Below are 15,874 nucleotides of genomic sequence, written 5' to 3' on the forward strand. Positions count from 1 at the left end.
GAAAAGGGAAAGACTTATTTACTTAATTAACCTTATATATTTAAGGTATTTATTTTCAATTAAATCATAATATGTGTAAATTTTATAAATTATTTATTCTAGGGTTAATGATCATTTTTGCCTTTAAAGTGTACGCGAAAGTTTACAAATAACCCTAAATTTAACTATAGATTAATTTTATTCCTCAACCTTAAAGATTTTCTTTTCTATTACCCTATCATTCATCTACATCTACTCTACCATTAGTGTGTTGATGTGTAGGCTTTTGGTTGACCATAGGCCCCATAATTTTGGCATTTTAATAATTTTTTATAATAAAATATTTTTTAATATTTTTTTAAAAACCACATGGCATATCCCGCTTACTTTCTCTATCCGTCCCAATTCCAACCAACACCCTTTCTTCCTCGACCTCCTCATCAGAGTATGCAAAGTAGGCACTTCACTGCCAAGAGATCGATTTGGGTCTGTGTTGGAGTTCCTTGCTTGATGATGATCCTATGAGTTTCAAATCATCAACATCCTCATCTCAACCAGCTCACCAACAAATGCCTCGGTCTCATGGCTTGAATTTTTCAAATTTGGGTCTAGGGTCTATTTGCTTCCTCATTCTTCTTTGATAATCTTGTCTAAAATCTGATAATCTTATCTAAAACCAAGAAAAGCTAACTTGAAAAGGTTTGATTTCTGAGTTCACAATGCTTCTCTCTTTCTCTATTTCTAGGCAAAACTCATGGTGTTCATAGCACTCTATTTAAGGACAGAATTCAATGCACTCTGTTTATTAACCTGGAAATGCTAGATCTATTCGTCCGAGTTTATGTTTGATCCAAAACCTAGTACCACAGGAGGAGAAAATCATGTTTATTTTGTTGATTCCTTGTGATGCCTCCTTTTAAATTGTGACATTTAGGATTGTATTGATGATTGAATAGTTAGATTCTTGGGTTCTTTTCCTTTTTGTTTCCTTTCTTTCTATGATTGTATAGGATAAAAGTAGGGCTGAGCAAGCAACCCGCTACCCGCACGGCCCGCTTGTACCCGTTAAAAATGAGCGGGTAAAAACCCGCCCATTTAACAAAAAAACGGGCGGGTTGAAATTACGGGCTAGCCCGTTAATAAGATATACGGGCGGGACGGGCTACGGGTTAGCCACCGGGCAACCCGTCCTATCCCGTAATAATTAAAAAAAATTTGCAAATTATTTTTTATTAAAATACTGGAAGAGTAAACAGTGAAACAGGACGCTGGCACTTGGCACGCTGCGTTTTGCCTTCTGCGGTTTTTCAAATACCATTTCCTGCCTGCTGAAATCAAAACCCTCGGACTCGGTCCCTCTCCCTCACAATCGCAAATCATCGCACGCAGACGGCAGACCAGGCAGCCGCAGCTTCACTCAGATAGCCAGACTCGTAAACGCAGAGCAGCAGAGGGCAATCGGGCAGACTCATAGACATAGTCGCATACCTCCACAGCTCTAATCACGCATTCTCACAGTCGTAGAGCAAACTTGTCTTCTGGAGTGTTTCCAAGGATTCTGGGCCACGAGGCTATGGGGTAAGCTTCTGAGAATTCCTTCCGAAGGATTCTTCTTTCTCGCAGACGGCAGACCAGGCAGCTGCAGCTTCACTCAGACAGCCAAACTTGTAAATGCAGAGCGGCAGAGGGCACTCGGGCAGACTCATAGACATAGTCGCATACCTCCACAGCTCCAATCTCGCATTCTCACAGTCGTAAAGGAAACTTGTCTTCTGGAGTGTTTCCAAGGATTCTGGGCCACAAGGCTGTGGGGTAAGCTTTTGAGAATTCCTTTCGAAGGATTCTTCTTTCTCACAGTCGCTACCGTGCTTTTTAGAAATATCTTCCAAGTATGATTAATCACTAATCTATATTAATTACTTGTAATTTCGTTCTTATATGATATTTGTGTATGATATAATTAATCTTGCTCAGTCGCTTAGTCACAATATCTTGCTGCCTCGCTGGCTTGCTCACTCCCTGATTCAATCTTGTGCGTGTCTTCCTGCCAAGCTAAGACCAAGTAAGTTATTAACATTATAGTGATGATTATTTGACTCAGCGACTCTGCCTTTGCTCTTAGTTGTGAATTAGTTTAACTGAATTGGATATGCCACCAATAGATTTCATTAACAGAGTTTAGAGGTGACAAACAAATCCTTCTTTTCCAATTTCCAGTGTTGCTTGCGTGTCCAACCTGTTGTAGTTAATTAATTTCTTGAACGCCATATTCCCAAGCAGTGTCGATGTGCCTGTAAGTCTGTAACCAGCTTGTAAAGAAGCATTAGATTCCATGAGAATCCCACAAAAGAATGGATGCATAAGTTAATTAACTTACTTTTGAATATATTGAACTATTTCATAATGTAAAGATCTCCACATTGGTGGGAACATGTATAAATACATTGCTTGACTGAAATTATGCTTGAAAATTAAAATTATGTGATTTTTTTTGTAGTATGAAATTATGTGGCTGCTTGATTGGAATAATTGTACCTTCCTAATTTTTTAGAATTTAAAAGGATGAGCAACACTCAAACCCTTAAAGCAAATATGGAAGAAGGTGATATTGAAACTAAGGCTACTGCAACATCACACAGTCCCACTACTCGAGTAGAGAATGCCACAAATAATAAGGGACAAAAACAAGCACCGGCTAGGAAAAGGAAGAAGCAAAGATCTGAAGCTTGGAAGCATTTTACAAGGATGCCACTTGAGCAAACTAAAGGGAAGCACCATGCCAAATGCAATTATTGTGGCATGGATTATGCGAGTCATCCTTCGAACTATGGGACTAAAGCACTTTGGCGGCATTTTGAAAAGTGCCCAAAGAATCCAAACAAAGCCAACAAGATGACACAATCTTTATTCTCTGTTACTTGTAGCCAAACAATGTCTACACAATTGTTCAATCAAGAGAGGTGCAGGAAGGATCTTGCTAAATTTATTGTAAAAGATGAGATGCCTTTTCGAGCTGTGGAAGGGGAGGGTTTTAAAGAACTATTGCACGGACTTGAGCCTAGATTTCAAATCCCTTCACGATGGACAGTTGCTAGGGATTGTTACAAGTTATATCTTGAAGAAGCAAGACATCTAAAGAAATATTTTAAGAAATTTAAAGTTCGTGTGTCCCTTACCACAGATTGTTGGAATTTAATCCAAAATGCCAACTACATGTGTTTGACTGCTCACTGGGTTGATGAGAATTGGACATTACAAAAGCGGATTTTGAATTTTTCTGTAATTGAAAACCACAAAGGAGATACCATCGGGAAGGAAATTGAGGGATGTTTATTTAGTTGGGGTATTGACAAAGTATTTATAATTACAGTTGGCAATGCTTCTTCCAATGACACTGCAATTGCATATTTAAAAAAACATTTGAGGGAATAGAATGGCCTTATATGTGATGGAGAGTATATGCATATGCGGTGTGCTGCTCATATTTTGAATTTGATTGTCTCTGAAGGATTGAAAGAGATGAATAAGTCCATTGAACTCATTCGGCATGCAATAAAATTTGTTAGATCTTCTCCGGCTAGGCTACGTAGATTCAAGGAGCTCATGGGAAAGCAAAGAATTGATTCAAAAAGTCTACTTAGTATGGATTGTCCCACTAGGTAATTTTAATTATTGTTATGAATTGTTAATTTATATTTATTTTTCTAATATTAATCGAGCTTTTTTTATGTTGTTAGGTGGAATTCAACATATCTGATGTTAGAAAATGCTGTGAAGTTCATTAAAGTTTTTAATCGGATGAAAGAAGAAGATGAAGATTACAATGAATACTTTAAAAAGAAAGTTGAAGAAGAACCTCCTAGTCCATATGATTGGGGTGTTGCAAAAGAGTTTATAGTCTTTTTGAAGCTATTTTACTCCATGACATTGAAGTTTTCTGCATCAAATTTTGTGACATCTAACACATGTTTCCAGCAAATAGTTGCAATGCAAACTAAGCTTAAGACAAGTGCAACTAATTCTAATGCTCTATTGGGTGACATGGTGAGAAGAATGCAAAGTAAGTTGGATAAATACTGGGGTAAGGCAGATAGCATGAATCCATTGTTGGTGATAGCAGTGATACTAGACCCTAGATACAAATTTAAATATGTCCAAGTTGCTTTGGAAAATATGTATTCTGAGCCTATACAACGTGAGCTGGTTACAAAAAATATCATGGATGTCTTGTATAGCTTATATGGTGAATATTCAAAGGATGTCTTTGATAGTGAAGCTTCTCAATCTCAAGCAAGAGCAGAACACGGTGATGACAATGTTGGGGAGAATCAAGATTCAATTCCCGATGATGATGTTTTGGCGGTCATGGATGATGAAACAATGAGACAATTCTATACAATTGCAAGCATTGAACGCCAAGAGGAAAAAAATTCAGAGGTGGATGAATGTCTTCACGCTGAGTTAGTTGCTTCTCGTGATCTAAAGTTTGATGTTTTAGCTTGGTGGAAAGTGAATGCTTTCAAGTATAAGGTCTTGAGTTTGATTGCACGTGATGTGTTAGCTTCACCTGTCTCTACTGTCTCTTCAGAATCTGCTTTTAGTACGGGAGGTCGAGTACTGGATACTTTTAGGAGCTCCCTCTCTGCAAAAATGGTGGAGGCACTCATTTGTGCTCAAAGTTGGCTTTCTCAACCTACTTTCAAATTGAAAGAGCTTGATGTTGATAATTTTGATGAGTCTGACAATCTTATTATTGGTAATTTCATTAACATTTTCACTTTATATTACTTTACATTGTTCAAATATTAATGAATATAATTTTCTTAATTTGTTTTGTAGAGGAAGAATCAGGGGCTCAACGTTCAACCATCTCTAGTGATTCTGAAGATGACGATGACGACGACGATGATCCAATGCAAGATTAAATATGTGATGGATTGTTTTGTTGCCTTGTTGGCTTGTGAGTTGTGACAAGATTATTTGTGTTGGATTATTGCTTTTTGCTTGTGCCTTGTGGCAAGACCATTTGTCAATTTGTATGGTTACTTTGATTTGATTAATGTTGTATTTTGAAGACTGATGATGCTTGGTGCCTTGGATGACTGTAATATATAACTGCTAATATTAAAGTTTATTTCCTTTGATGATGGTGATATTTTAACTATTTTTAGGTAGAATTACAAGAATTTTAAAGCATAGAATATTTTTTTATTTTAAAGCAAATTGAGGGCTGTTTGTCCAAAACGGGCTGGCCAGCCCGCCCAGACCCATTTGCAGCCCGCCCAGCCCGTTTTTAAACAGGCTGAAACGGGCTGCAAACGGGTACGGGCTGGCCCAGCCCATTTTGGACAAAACGGGACGGGCTACGGGCAGCCTTACGGGCCAACCCGTCCCGCTTGTTGCACAGCCCTAGATAAAAGGGGGTTGGTAGTAATGTTGGGGTTAAAAGGATTTGAAGGAACTAGGTTTCATGTATTATTCAGCTGAAAAATCTTTGGCGGGTAGGAATTTGAAAGTGGTGAAAATGAGTTTGCGAGTGACTAAAGAAGAATTAGGTCAAGAGATCATATTCATATGCCAATCAATATTTATATTCAAATGCTTGATAAGGCATGGCTCTTAATAGAGAAAGCAAGATGGTGGTCTAAGGTGGGTGTCCTATGATGAATTGTAGAAATAGGATGGAGGAGAAAGAAGGACTTTTTTTTTTTGGTTTTCCAGCACCATATGTCTCTCATCTTGTCCACATGTGCATGTAGGGTTAAACAAGCACGTACACTATAGTAAGAAAATAGAGCTGCTATATCAAGTAAATGGTAGGGTGATAGAAAAAAAAATTTATAATTGAGGGATATAAATGACTCATAGTTAACTTTAAGGTCATTTGTGACCTTTCATATATACTGTAGGGACATTTTTTTACCCTTAATCCTTTATTCTATAACAAAATCTTGTTTATCAATATTAATGATACATTGAAATTTACATGTCATGATTTGATATATTAAATATATAAAGCTAAGAATGTAAATCTTGTCCTTTTGAAAAAGAAAATTACAATAAAATTCTTCTGAATTATATAAATGATAATCTAATACCTTAAAATGCCATAATTTCATTGAATTTTCTAGGGACCTCTTAATCAATAAATTTTAAATTGAAAAGACCATTTTATCCTTATTGACAATTTATAATTTCTTGTTCAATTTTTGTAATTCTTTGAAGAAAAGTTGCGATTCTTTAAATAAAAGTTATGAATGAGATTTGTTATTTTAAGAACTTATTTTTTAATAATAGAAATTACACTTGACAAACTATGATTTCTTGTTCAACTTTTACAATTCATAAAACAAAATTTGTTATTTCTTAAGTAAAAATTGTTATTGGGAGTTTTTTTAGTAACAAAAATTATATTTAACAAGTTGTAATTTCTTGTTTAACTCTTATAATTCATAAAATAAAAGTTGTGATTTCTTAAATAAAAATTGTGATTGAGGCTTGTTATTTTTAATAAGGATAAAATAATCTTTTCACTAAAAAAGTTATTAATAAAGATGTTCTCAGGAACTTCATTGAAATTATAATATTTTGAAAGATTAAATTATCATTTATATCATTTGAAGGGTTTTTAATATCATTTTTCCTTTGAAAAAAAAAAACATCATCACTTACATATTGAAAAACTAAAATGTTTGTTGGTAAAAAAACTAAAAATATCTTATATTTTTGAACATTTAACCTAAAAAAATACCTTATATTTTTTAATGAAGTGTAAAATAAAATTTAATTGAAAATATGTATTTGTTATTAACATTAAAAAGTATCATATTTAATTAAAAAAATAACTAGCTTACTTTTTGACAAGTATATATCTATATAGAAATGAAGCAAACAATCAGATCGATATTCTACAAAACCTTAACTTCCAAGAAATTGGAAGCATAAATATACTACTTTAAAAGATAACTTCCCAAAAAGTTAGGTAATTTGAACTAAATAAACTCTAAGATCATATATAAATTGTGTCATATTCATATGGGTGTCTTGAGGCAATTAGGTGCCATAATCCAGTGAGGGACGACGATGACACTTTCTTTATAATGACATTATCCTTTCTTGTGGATATAACCCTTCACTTATTTTGTGAACCATCTTTATAATTGGTCTGTTAATTTATCTTTACGTCTCAAACACTCTTATTCTCAAGACCGAAAGTTTGGAGAATACAATGACGTTGATTATATATATTCTGTTATGTTTGATACTGTTTTAGATGAGTTAAGATTACATGTTTTCTTTGTACATGATAACATGATAGTATTTTAATAAGGTACCACTTTAATATTTATTATGTGGTCTCATTTTCTAAGATTTAACCATATAATTTTTCCCTTAATTCAAGTTAAAAAAAAAGTACATGAGTAAATTGGCCTTTAAATTATAAGTCTAAAAGTGCATGGCAAACTGAGACCTTAAACTCATCTTTTATGCAATATTTTCCTTCAACTTTTGAAAATGGTATAATTTCAGCCCTATCGTTAACAAAATTTACTTTAACTATTAGTTACCAGAAAATTATATAAAAAGATCTCAAAAATTATAAAAATGCACCCAAATATTACAGCAATGACAAAAAAATTGCACAAAATGACCAAAATTTTTTTTGGTCATTTTCTATTAGTTTTGAAGTCCTTTTCAGTCATTTTTTAGCTGATTAACAGACAAAAATTAATTTTCATTAATAAAAAAAATAGATTGTAAAATTTTTAAAAGTTAAAGGAAGATATTTCCATAAAAGATGAATTTAAGGTCTTAGATATTTTTGAACCTATAATTTAAAGGCTAATTTGCTTATTTATCCCAAAAAAAAGAACAAAATAATTTTCCCTAATTAATTTTTGACATGGAAGCCATTTTTTGAAAATTACATTAGACCCTGATTAATTTGGATTGAATCACGTGCATGGTCCTTTTTTTTTTTTGAATTAACATTGATAGTGATAATTTTATTTATACAATCATCAAAATTTACTTTCACCTAATCAAAGATATATGAAGGGGTATATTCAAAAAAAATTACATTGTATTTTTTATATGAGAAAAAATAAAAGATTGCACATAGAATTTCAATGAAATTATATTAATTAGTGAGTGGATATAAAAGTTGAGGCGTGCTCTTTCGAATTAATTACCTATCATCATCATATATCACATTCATCACTCGTACGCTTATCCATCCTAATCCCAGCCATAAAAGAGAAATAGTACATAAAAATATGATTTTTTTTTTTCGTTAGGCACCATGAGTATACTTCAATGACAGTGAAAATTAATTTCCTTCAGGTTATTGAGGGTAAAATTCAAACCTTTTTCCAATAAGTTTGCTACACAACACACGAGCCTCACGCTCTTTACTATTCACATTAATTTGAGATGATAAAATTATAATTATTTATAAATATTAGATATTTTTAATATACCAGCAATTGATCATAGTTGCCCTTATGGCTACTTAAAAAAGAAGAAGAAGAAGAAGAAGAAGAAGAAGCTAATATATAGCAATCATATTTGTCAACATATAACTGTTTTTAATCACTATATGTTGTGACTATATAGTCTAAAAGCAACTATATAGCAGTTTTTAATTGTTATGTAGTTGTAGTCTCTATAATGGTTATTTAAAAACAACCATTATATAAATTATTCTAGTATTGATTTTCATGAACCATTCAATCAACTATATTATGTATTTTTTTTTAAATAACCGTTAATAGTTGTCAAATATACATAAATTGTTTCAAAAGAATCATTATATACTTAGGTCCAATTTTGAATATTGGGCACGTAAATTCTAAAAATGAATTAGCACAATTAATTACTCCTCTCGAACCAAAATATTATATGCACACACACACATATATATATAGAATACATACATACATACATACATACATACATACATATATATATAATATACATATATAACATTTAATGCATCGTTCACATGTTTTAAGAAATATGTTGTTTTTCTGTTATTTTTGTCCCAACTTTTTAATTATACTCTTATTAGAAATAAAGAGGGAAACGATGTCATCCATCTAGTTATATAGGCAATGCTTTCTCATGTAAGGTAAATTAAAATGAGAATATTATTCCAGTTTTTTAATCAACATCCTATAATAAGGACAACTTTTTTGTATTTGCAAAACACTTTATAAATAGGATTGAAAAAGTAATTCACAAAAATAAAAAGATAAAAAAAATAGTTTGTATAATTAAAATGATAAAAAAATCACTATTTCCTAAGGTTACTCTCTAAATAACAACAATCTTTTCAAACACTTTTTACTTTTTTTGAAGCACATTTCTTTACATTTTTCCAACATTTTGTTTAGAATCTAATAAGTTGTATTTATAAGGGAAAATGATAATTAGGGAGCTTGCAAATATATTAATAATAATTGAAAATCACAAATTATTAAAATTCCTCAAAGGATCATAGTCTTTAATTATAATTAAAAAATAAATAATTATTAAAATAATTAATGAAATGTGATTTATAAATTTAAATAAAGTTAGTTGTGAATTTAGATAATATTATAAGTGAATCAATTGAAAGTTAATTGGGAATGGATAGATGGTTATATGAATTTATATATCATTATTTATAAATCTAAGCATAATCATTTATGAATTTTAAAAAGGCTAACAGTGAATTCATAAAATTTCAATTGCGAATAAATAAATAGTCTCATAAATTCATGTATAATTTGTGATTTAGAAATAATCATTATGAATTTAAGAAATGTTACTTTTGAATACAAGAATGTCAACTGTGATTGAATATGAATATGAATACAAGTTGTTCTTCTCAAATTTTCAAGTGACGATATATTCATCCATATATTCATAAAATTATCTATTCATTTATCATATCAAATATTTATTCAATAAGATTACATCACTTCACTCAAATGAAAAATTATGTACCATTATTTTTAATAACTTTATTTTTAGAATAAATTTTATTTTCTTATTTTTTTCTTTTTATCATGTTAATGAAAAAATTAATTTATATTTATAATTATTTTATCATTTTTTATTGGACAAAATATAAAACACCTAATGTGTTAGGAAGGTTCATGTAAAATTTTTTTGATACTCGACCGTCCAGCTACGAAGCAGACGTTTGTCTTTGTACTTAACTGTATAATTTTACACGTGCATCTATCTAATCGCGTGCGTAGAGAGAGGATGGGGGAGAGAGAGAGATTTGTGTTTTGGGCCAAAACACTGAGTAAAATCGAATACGAAACCTATTTATTATAAAAAGTTAGAATATTAATTGATCCATATTTGTACACCCACGTATGTATATATTCAGCCACAAATTAATGGTTCATGAACCCTGAGATGAAACTATAGCCATGTATTAGATTTCTTATATGTAAGTATAAATAAGAATAATATACTCCATCAAAATAGCTTAGATCATTTGGTTGGATACTTTCTTAATTTATATATTTATAATATATTTTTTAATATTTAAAATAGAGACTTCTTTTTTATTTTAATATTTCCTCTATTACTTTCTTCCTCTTTTTTAATTTTTTTTGTCTGAGCTTGTACTTTTTTAGTATCAAAAGTTTCAGTTCTATTCAATTTCTTCTCCTCCTCTCTTTTTTAATCTTTCATTTTTTTTTGGTTAGATTTCTTACTTGTAAGCATGCTTAAGGATAGTATACTTCACCAAAATAGCTTAAGTCATTTGGTTCAATATTTCTTAAATTTTAGAGTTGGACCTAGATGGTCCTATTTAAATAAAAGTTTGGGATTTGAAATTAATTTTTTTTTAAAATAATCGGGCTTGAAAGCTAGTCCTGATGAGCCCTGTAAAAAAAGACTTGGGCTCGGGCGGTCCTTCAAGCTCGGTTATATCTTTATTTTTTTTTTTTTTGGTTTTGAAGCTAAGAAGGATCTGTTTGCCTAAAGCCCTAATCCTACATACATTATATTATTATTAATTTAAATTTATTATAAAATTAATTTAATATACTTTAATAAATATTAGTGTGCAATATAAAATTTCTGATATTTTTTCTATAATTATCATGTTGTTTATTTATAAAAAATGAACTGTTTTTTCTTAACAAAGATTTGAATTTTCTTACCAAACTTTTAAATGTGTGTTATTTAATTTTTAAAAAAATATGAGGATTTTAATTTTTTTTTAATTTTAAAATATTTTATTTAATTTATAGTACTTAATTTTATTTTAATTTTTTTAAAATAGGACTTACGAGTCTGACCTGAGTCCATATATATTTATAGTTTATCTTTTAATTTTTAATGTGTGATTTTGTTACGTTATAATACGATGGCATTATATTGCAGCATTAAATCAAACAATTAACATGGTCGGTAATACATTTACGACTTGTATCTATAATATAACATCATGTATAGTTAGATCACTTGGTTCTGATTCTGATCATCAGCGATCCATCTACAATCGTCTCTCTCTCTCTCTCTCTATATATATATATATATATGAAACACAAGTAAATTAAAATCCCATGTGTATTATTAATTAATTAACGCTTTAGCGAGTAAAATTTGCGAGTTCTGGCATGGAGAATGAAGGCCAAGACAGTCCCTAAACAACAAAGCGAACCCCACAAAATGAAGGTCGTTCTGTAGCATGCCATGCCGAGGCATTTTCCGAGCTCGTCCCCTTCTCGCCTGTAAATGATCGCCGCCGATATGCCGAACAAGAAGGAACCGATGGGGATGTTAGCCACAACCACATTGTGATTCACTGAGAAGTTCTTTGTGCCAAATAATTCTGTGGTTGTGGACACTGCTACGGAAGTTATGGCCCCAGTGCAAACTCCTATTATGGCTGTGCTTGTGTACAAAGACATGTCTTTTTGATTCAGAAGTAGAAAGAATGATGCTGATATTGCCGCCATTAATGCCACCATTGAAGCTGGTCTTGATATTGCAGACTTTCCCCTGAAAAGTATGTTCACGTCTGTATGTCAATATAAGAGTGAGAGAGAGAGAGAGAGAGAGAGAGAGAGAGAGAGAGAGAGAGTCAGATTTTGATTCATTGTGGGCCTTAACTTTTGGTCTAATCATGTTATCATGACCTTAACCGTCCGTTTTTATCTGCTTCTTGTCACATCACACCACGACAGCCAGCAGATAAAAATAAACGGTTGAGATTTTTTTTGATTGGATTGGATTGAAAACTCATGACCGCACCGAATCCATATATAAAATGTTCATCATGAGATGGTGAAAACTACGGCAAATCAGTTAAAGTATTAATTAAAGGGTTAGTAGTGATCAGATTAAAATACTGATTTAACAATCTATTGATTCTATCATACAAGTTGAATTGAATTTTGATAATATCTCTCCTGTGATGCCACAGGCTTAAGTAAATATATGTAACCGATGCCACATGACATAACAACAATCAATAGATGTAAATGTATGGTTCATATCTTCTGACATGAATGGACTGAAAAACTCACAAACTAAATTGAATCCATAATAAAAAAAAAAAAATCCAGTGGAGTGGAAGATTCCTACAAAATACAAATAACATAATGACATACACGTCTTTTAAAAATGATCGGTTTAATTTATCTTTTTTAACGAAAAAAATTACCTTTTTTTATTAAGTAAAAACTGTGAAGAATGTTTTGGAAATTCAATTCAACAATTGATGAATTTATTAATGTAGATCAACTAACACATAGAGAGACATCTGTAGCTTTAAATGACAAGATAAATGCAATTTATGAAGTTGGATAGGATGGAGGAGAATCAAGGCTCAATTGGTGGTGTATGGTTTCATAAAGTGTTTTCTATTTTAAAAAATAAAAAAAGTAACAAAATTATTTTTATTTATTTTTTTATATTTTCAAAACACACTATATTTTACTATCGAAAAATTATGATTAACTTGATCAATTTTCATCATAAACCAAAAATTATTTTTAAATTAATATAATTAAACAGATTTTTATTTTATTTTCATTTACAAAACAATTCTAAAACCTATATCACAAGATAATTTTTTAAACCAAAAAATAGGATCAGAAGCGAAAGGGCAATGAGAATTTAGAAGTTACCTGTAGAAGTAATCCAAGAGAGAAGGCATGAGACGGCCGAAGAAACTGAAAGAAGACGACAACGAAACCAGAGATGAAGTTCCAGAACAGCCTCTTGATTCTGCAATCTGGCCCAAGTTGTTCAGAAACACCAGCCCAATTGTGGCACCAAAAAAGTACACAAAGAAATATAACCAGAAATCTATTCTTCTCAACATCAACTTCACTCCAATCTCTTCTCTGCTCTGATGATCTTCTTCTTCTTCCTCCTGATCTTTTACCTCATCCTCTGTTCTGACTTCATTATTAGTGTTCTCTTCTGAAGTAAAATGGTACACTCTTTGCCTTTCTCTGTTTCTCTGCCATGATCCCACTAATTCCATAACCTTCTCTGTAACTGGAACTAACAAGGGAAGCAAAAGGGTCACTAGAATCCCAAACAGACTGCTCAATGGAGACAATTTTTCTGACACAAATTGCAAACTGGTCATGACAGCATATATCCCAGTTCCAATTGTAATCACAAACATTATCATAAACCCAAGACCAATATGTGCAGATCTTGTGGTTTTAATCTCTCTAACCAAAGGAGCTGCCATGAGACTAACTATTAAAGGTGTGACAGAGTTGAGAAACAGAAAAGTTCTAGCCTTTTTATGTGGGGAAACAGATTCAACTATATTGGTATAAATCTTTGCACTTAATCCTTGATAACTAGTTGATAATCCCACAGCAACTTGACGATGATCAGATGGGAAGTTTCTGATGGTGACAACATAGCAGACAGTGTTAATCCAGCAAATGCTATTGCCTGCAAGAACAGTGAGGAAGAAGACATGCCAGTAGGATAGAGAAGAGATATGATTTGTGATGAAGAGATATTGCAGACCATAACCTATTAGCCCAAGTGTTGAGCCAATGATGAGGACAAGCCAGAGAGGAAGGTATGCGATGGCAACGCCGGAAAACCAGCCGAGAAGTTTGCCGGCGTCAGAAGCGAAGGCCAAGTTATTGAGCTGTAATTGGGATATGGAAAGAAGCAGCTTTAACTGAGAAGAGTAAGCAGGGAAGTTAGTGTTTGTGCCATTTATGGCTTGGAGCCATATCATGCCCACAAGGCTCAGCCATTGCAGAGCAGCTGATGAAGGCATGTTGAAGAAGAAGAAGAAGAAGCTAACAAGGGAGAGAAATTAAAGTAAAGTTGAACTGAAACAAAGAAAGGGTGGGTTTGGAGCTTTAAATCAGTTGGGAGGAGGAAAAAGGAGGAAAACTTTGGGGCTATTGTTGTGTGTGAAACCTAAGTATGAAATATTACTCTGTTTGTGGTTTTCTTCCACCACCATCAAAACATTTTGAGTGGGAGAGGAAGACTTTCTTCTGTTTTAATGAGAAGAGCACTTAAGAATTGAATTCCTAAAATGCTGCAGTAAAATATCAAACTCTTTAATTTGGCAGAAAAAAGTTGAGAAAGCATATGCATGTTAGTTAAAAGTGTGCATCAGAAAAGAAGAATGCTATTTTATTCAAGAGTTTTTCAATACAATGAAGTACCCGATTAGACAAAAAGAGAAGCTCTGCTTTGGTTATTATTTCGTCACTGTGATGTCATCCATGAGCTTATGTGGGCCAGCCAGAAAAATTGTGTTGCTTGAATCCACGAGAAAGCGGATCTCCTTGGAAAGAGAACAAAGAATAGTTTTTCCCATTTTGTGGGATATTTAATTCAGATGCAACATATTTGCAGTGGAATAGCTCCTAACAATATTGATTTTATTTTTATAATGGGTTGAAGATAAATTTTCCCCAAACACTATCTAGAACCCTAAAGATTTTATTAATACTACATAGCCCCATTTTACTTGCAATATTGCTTTTATAATTAAAAAAAAGTTAACTTTAACCGATATTGATTTCAAAATAACATAAAAATAATTTCAAAAATGATAAAAAATTAAAAATAAATATTGTATAAAAAAATTAATAATGATTAAGCTCTTTAAATTATCAATAAAAAATCAAGAGACAAATGTCATTTATTTTCCATGTAAAAGACTAACATTACATTTTCACCAAACACTTTGATATACTGTAATGAGTGTTATTGAGTTACCATTATTGACAATAACACCCATAAATAATTAACAAATAACATGTTTGTCTTTATAATATTTTATTAAAATTTAATACCTTAATGTTTAACAATTAAAATATTATTATTTATAAATATTCCTCTAAAATTTATAAATTCATTTCTCTTTTTTTTTAATTTCATTACTTAGTATCCTAAAAGACCTAAAAGTATTACCACTTTTCATCCATACAACCCAACAATGTGGTAGTCTCATGGGTATTTTAGGGATGCCTTTGGCATATCTATTTAATGCGATTGCATATCTTAAAATTCAAACTCAAAACCTTAAGATAAGCTAATTTAACTCTCTTGATTAGCGGAACTAATTGCCCCTTGGTCTCTTTTAAAAATTAATAATTCAACTAATGTGTCTGAGGTTTATAGTTGAATGTGTTTGCCAAATTAATTTAATTGCAAATTAAAATAGCATAATAAATTAATTATAGGATCAATTGGCTCATTTGAAAAAAAAACTTGTGCCCAAAAAATATAGTCCAAAAATTTAGGGGTATGGTCAGTTTATATTGATGTACAAGAAATTTATAATTGATATATAAGATATTTATCATTAAAAATTTAAAAATTTATATGGTATATCATTAATAAATATAATAAATTGGCCATAATGTAAGATACAATA

The 15,874-nt window shown here is 31.6% G+C and overlaps 2 protein-coding genes across 2 annotated transcripts; one reads left to right on the top strand and one right to left on the bottom strand.

Moving 5' to 3' along the window:
• The first annotated feature begins 2,571 nt into the window (after window positions 1-2,571).
• On the top strand, window positions 2,572-4,943 carry LOC129302716 (zinc finger BED domain-containing protein DAYSLEEPER-like). Its single transcript, XM_054941610.1, has 4 exons — window positions 2,572-3,322; window positions 3,488-3,638; window positions 3,717-4,735; window positions 4,819-4,943. Exons 1-4 carry the CDS (start codon window positions 2,572-2,574, stop codon window positions 4,902-4,904), a joined length of 2,007 nt encoding a protein of 668 aa, XP_054797585.1. The 3' UTR covers window positions 4,905-4,943.
• Window positions 4,944-11,541: 6,598 nt separating this feature from the next.
• LOC129303709 (protein NUCLEAR FUSION DEFECTIVE 4-like) lies at window positions 11,542-14,445 on the bottom strand. The gene is made up of 2 exons (XM_054943189.1): window positions 13,125-14,445; window positions 11,542-11,994 (listed from the first exon to the last, which is right to left on the bottom strand). The coding sequence occupies exons 1-2, from the start codon at window positions 14,252-14,254 to the stop codon at window positions 11,574-11,576; spliced, it is 1,551 nt and encodes a 516-aa protein (XP_054799164.1). The 5' UTR covers window positions 14,255-14,445; the 3' UTR covers window positions 11,542-11,573.
• Window positions 14,446-15,874: the final 1,429 nt, after the last annotated feature.

Source organism: Prosopis cineraria, unplaced genomic scaffold (genome assembly GCF_029017545.1).
Source record: "Prosopis cineraria cultivar Desert tree isolate PC_DT_omini unplaced genomic scaffold, ASM2901754v1 PC2, whole genome shotgun sequence".
NCBI lineage: Eukaryota > Viridiplantae > Streptophyta > Magnoliopsida > Fabales > Fabaceae > Prosopis > Prosopis cineraria.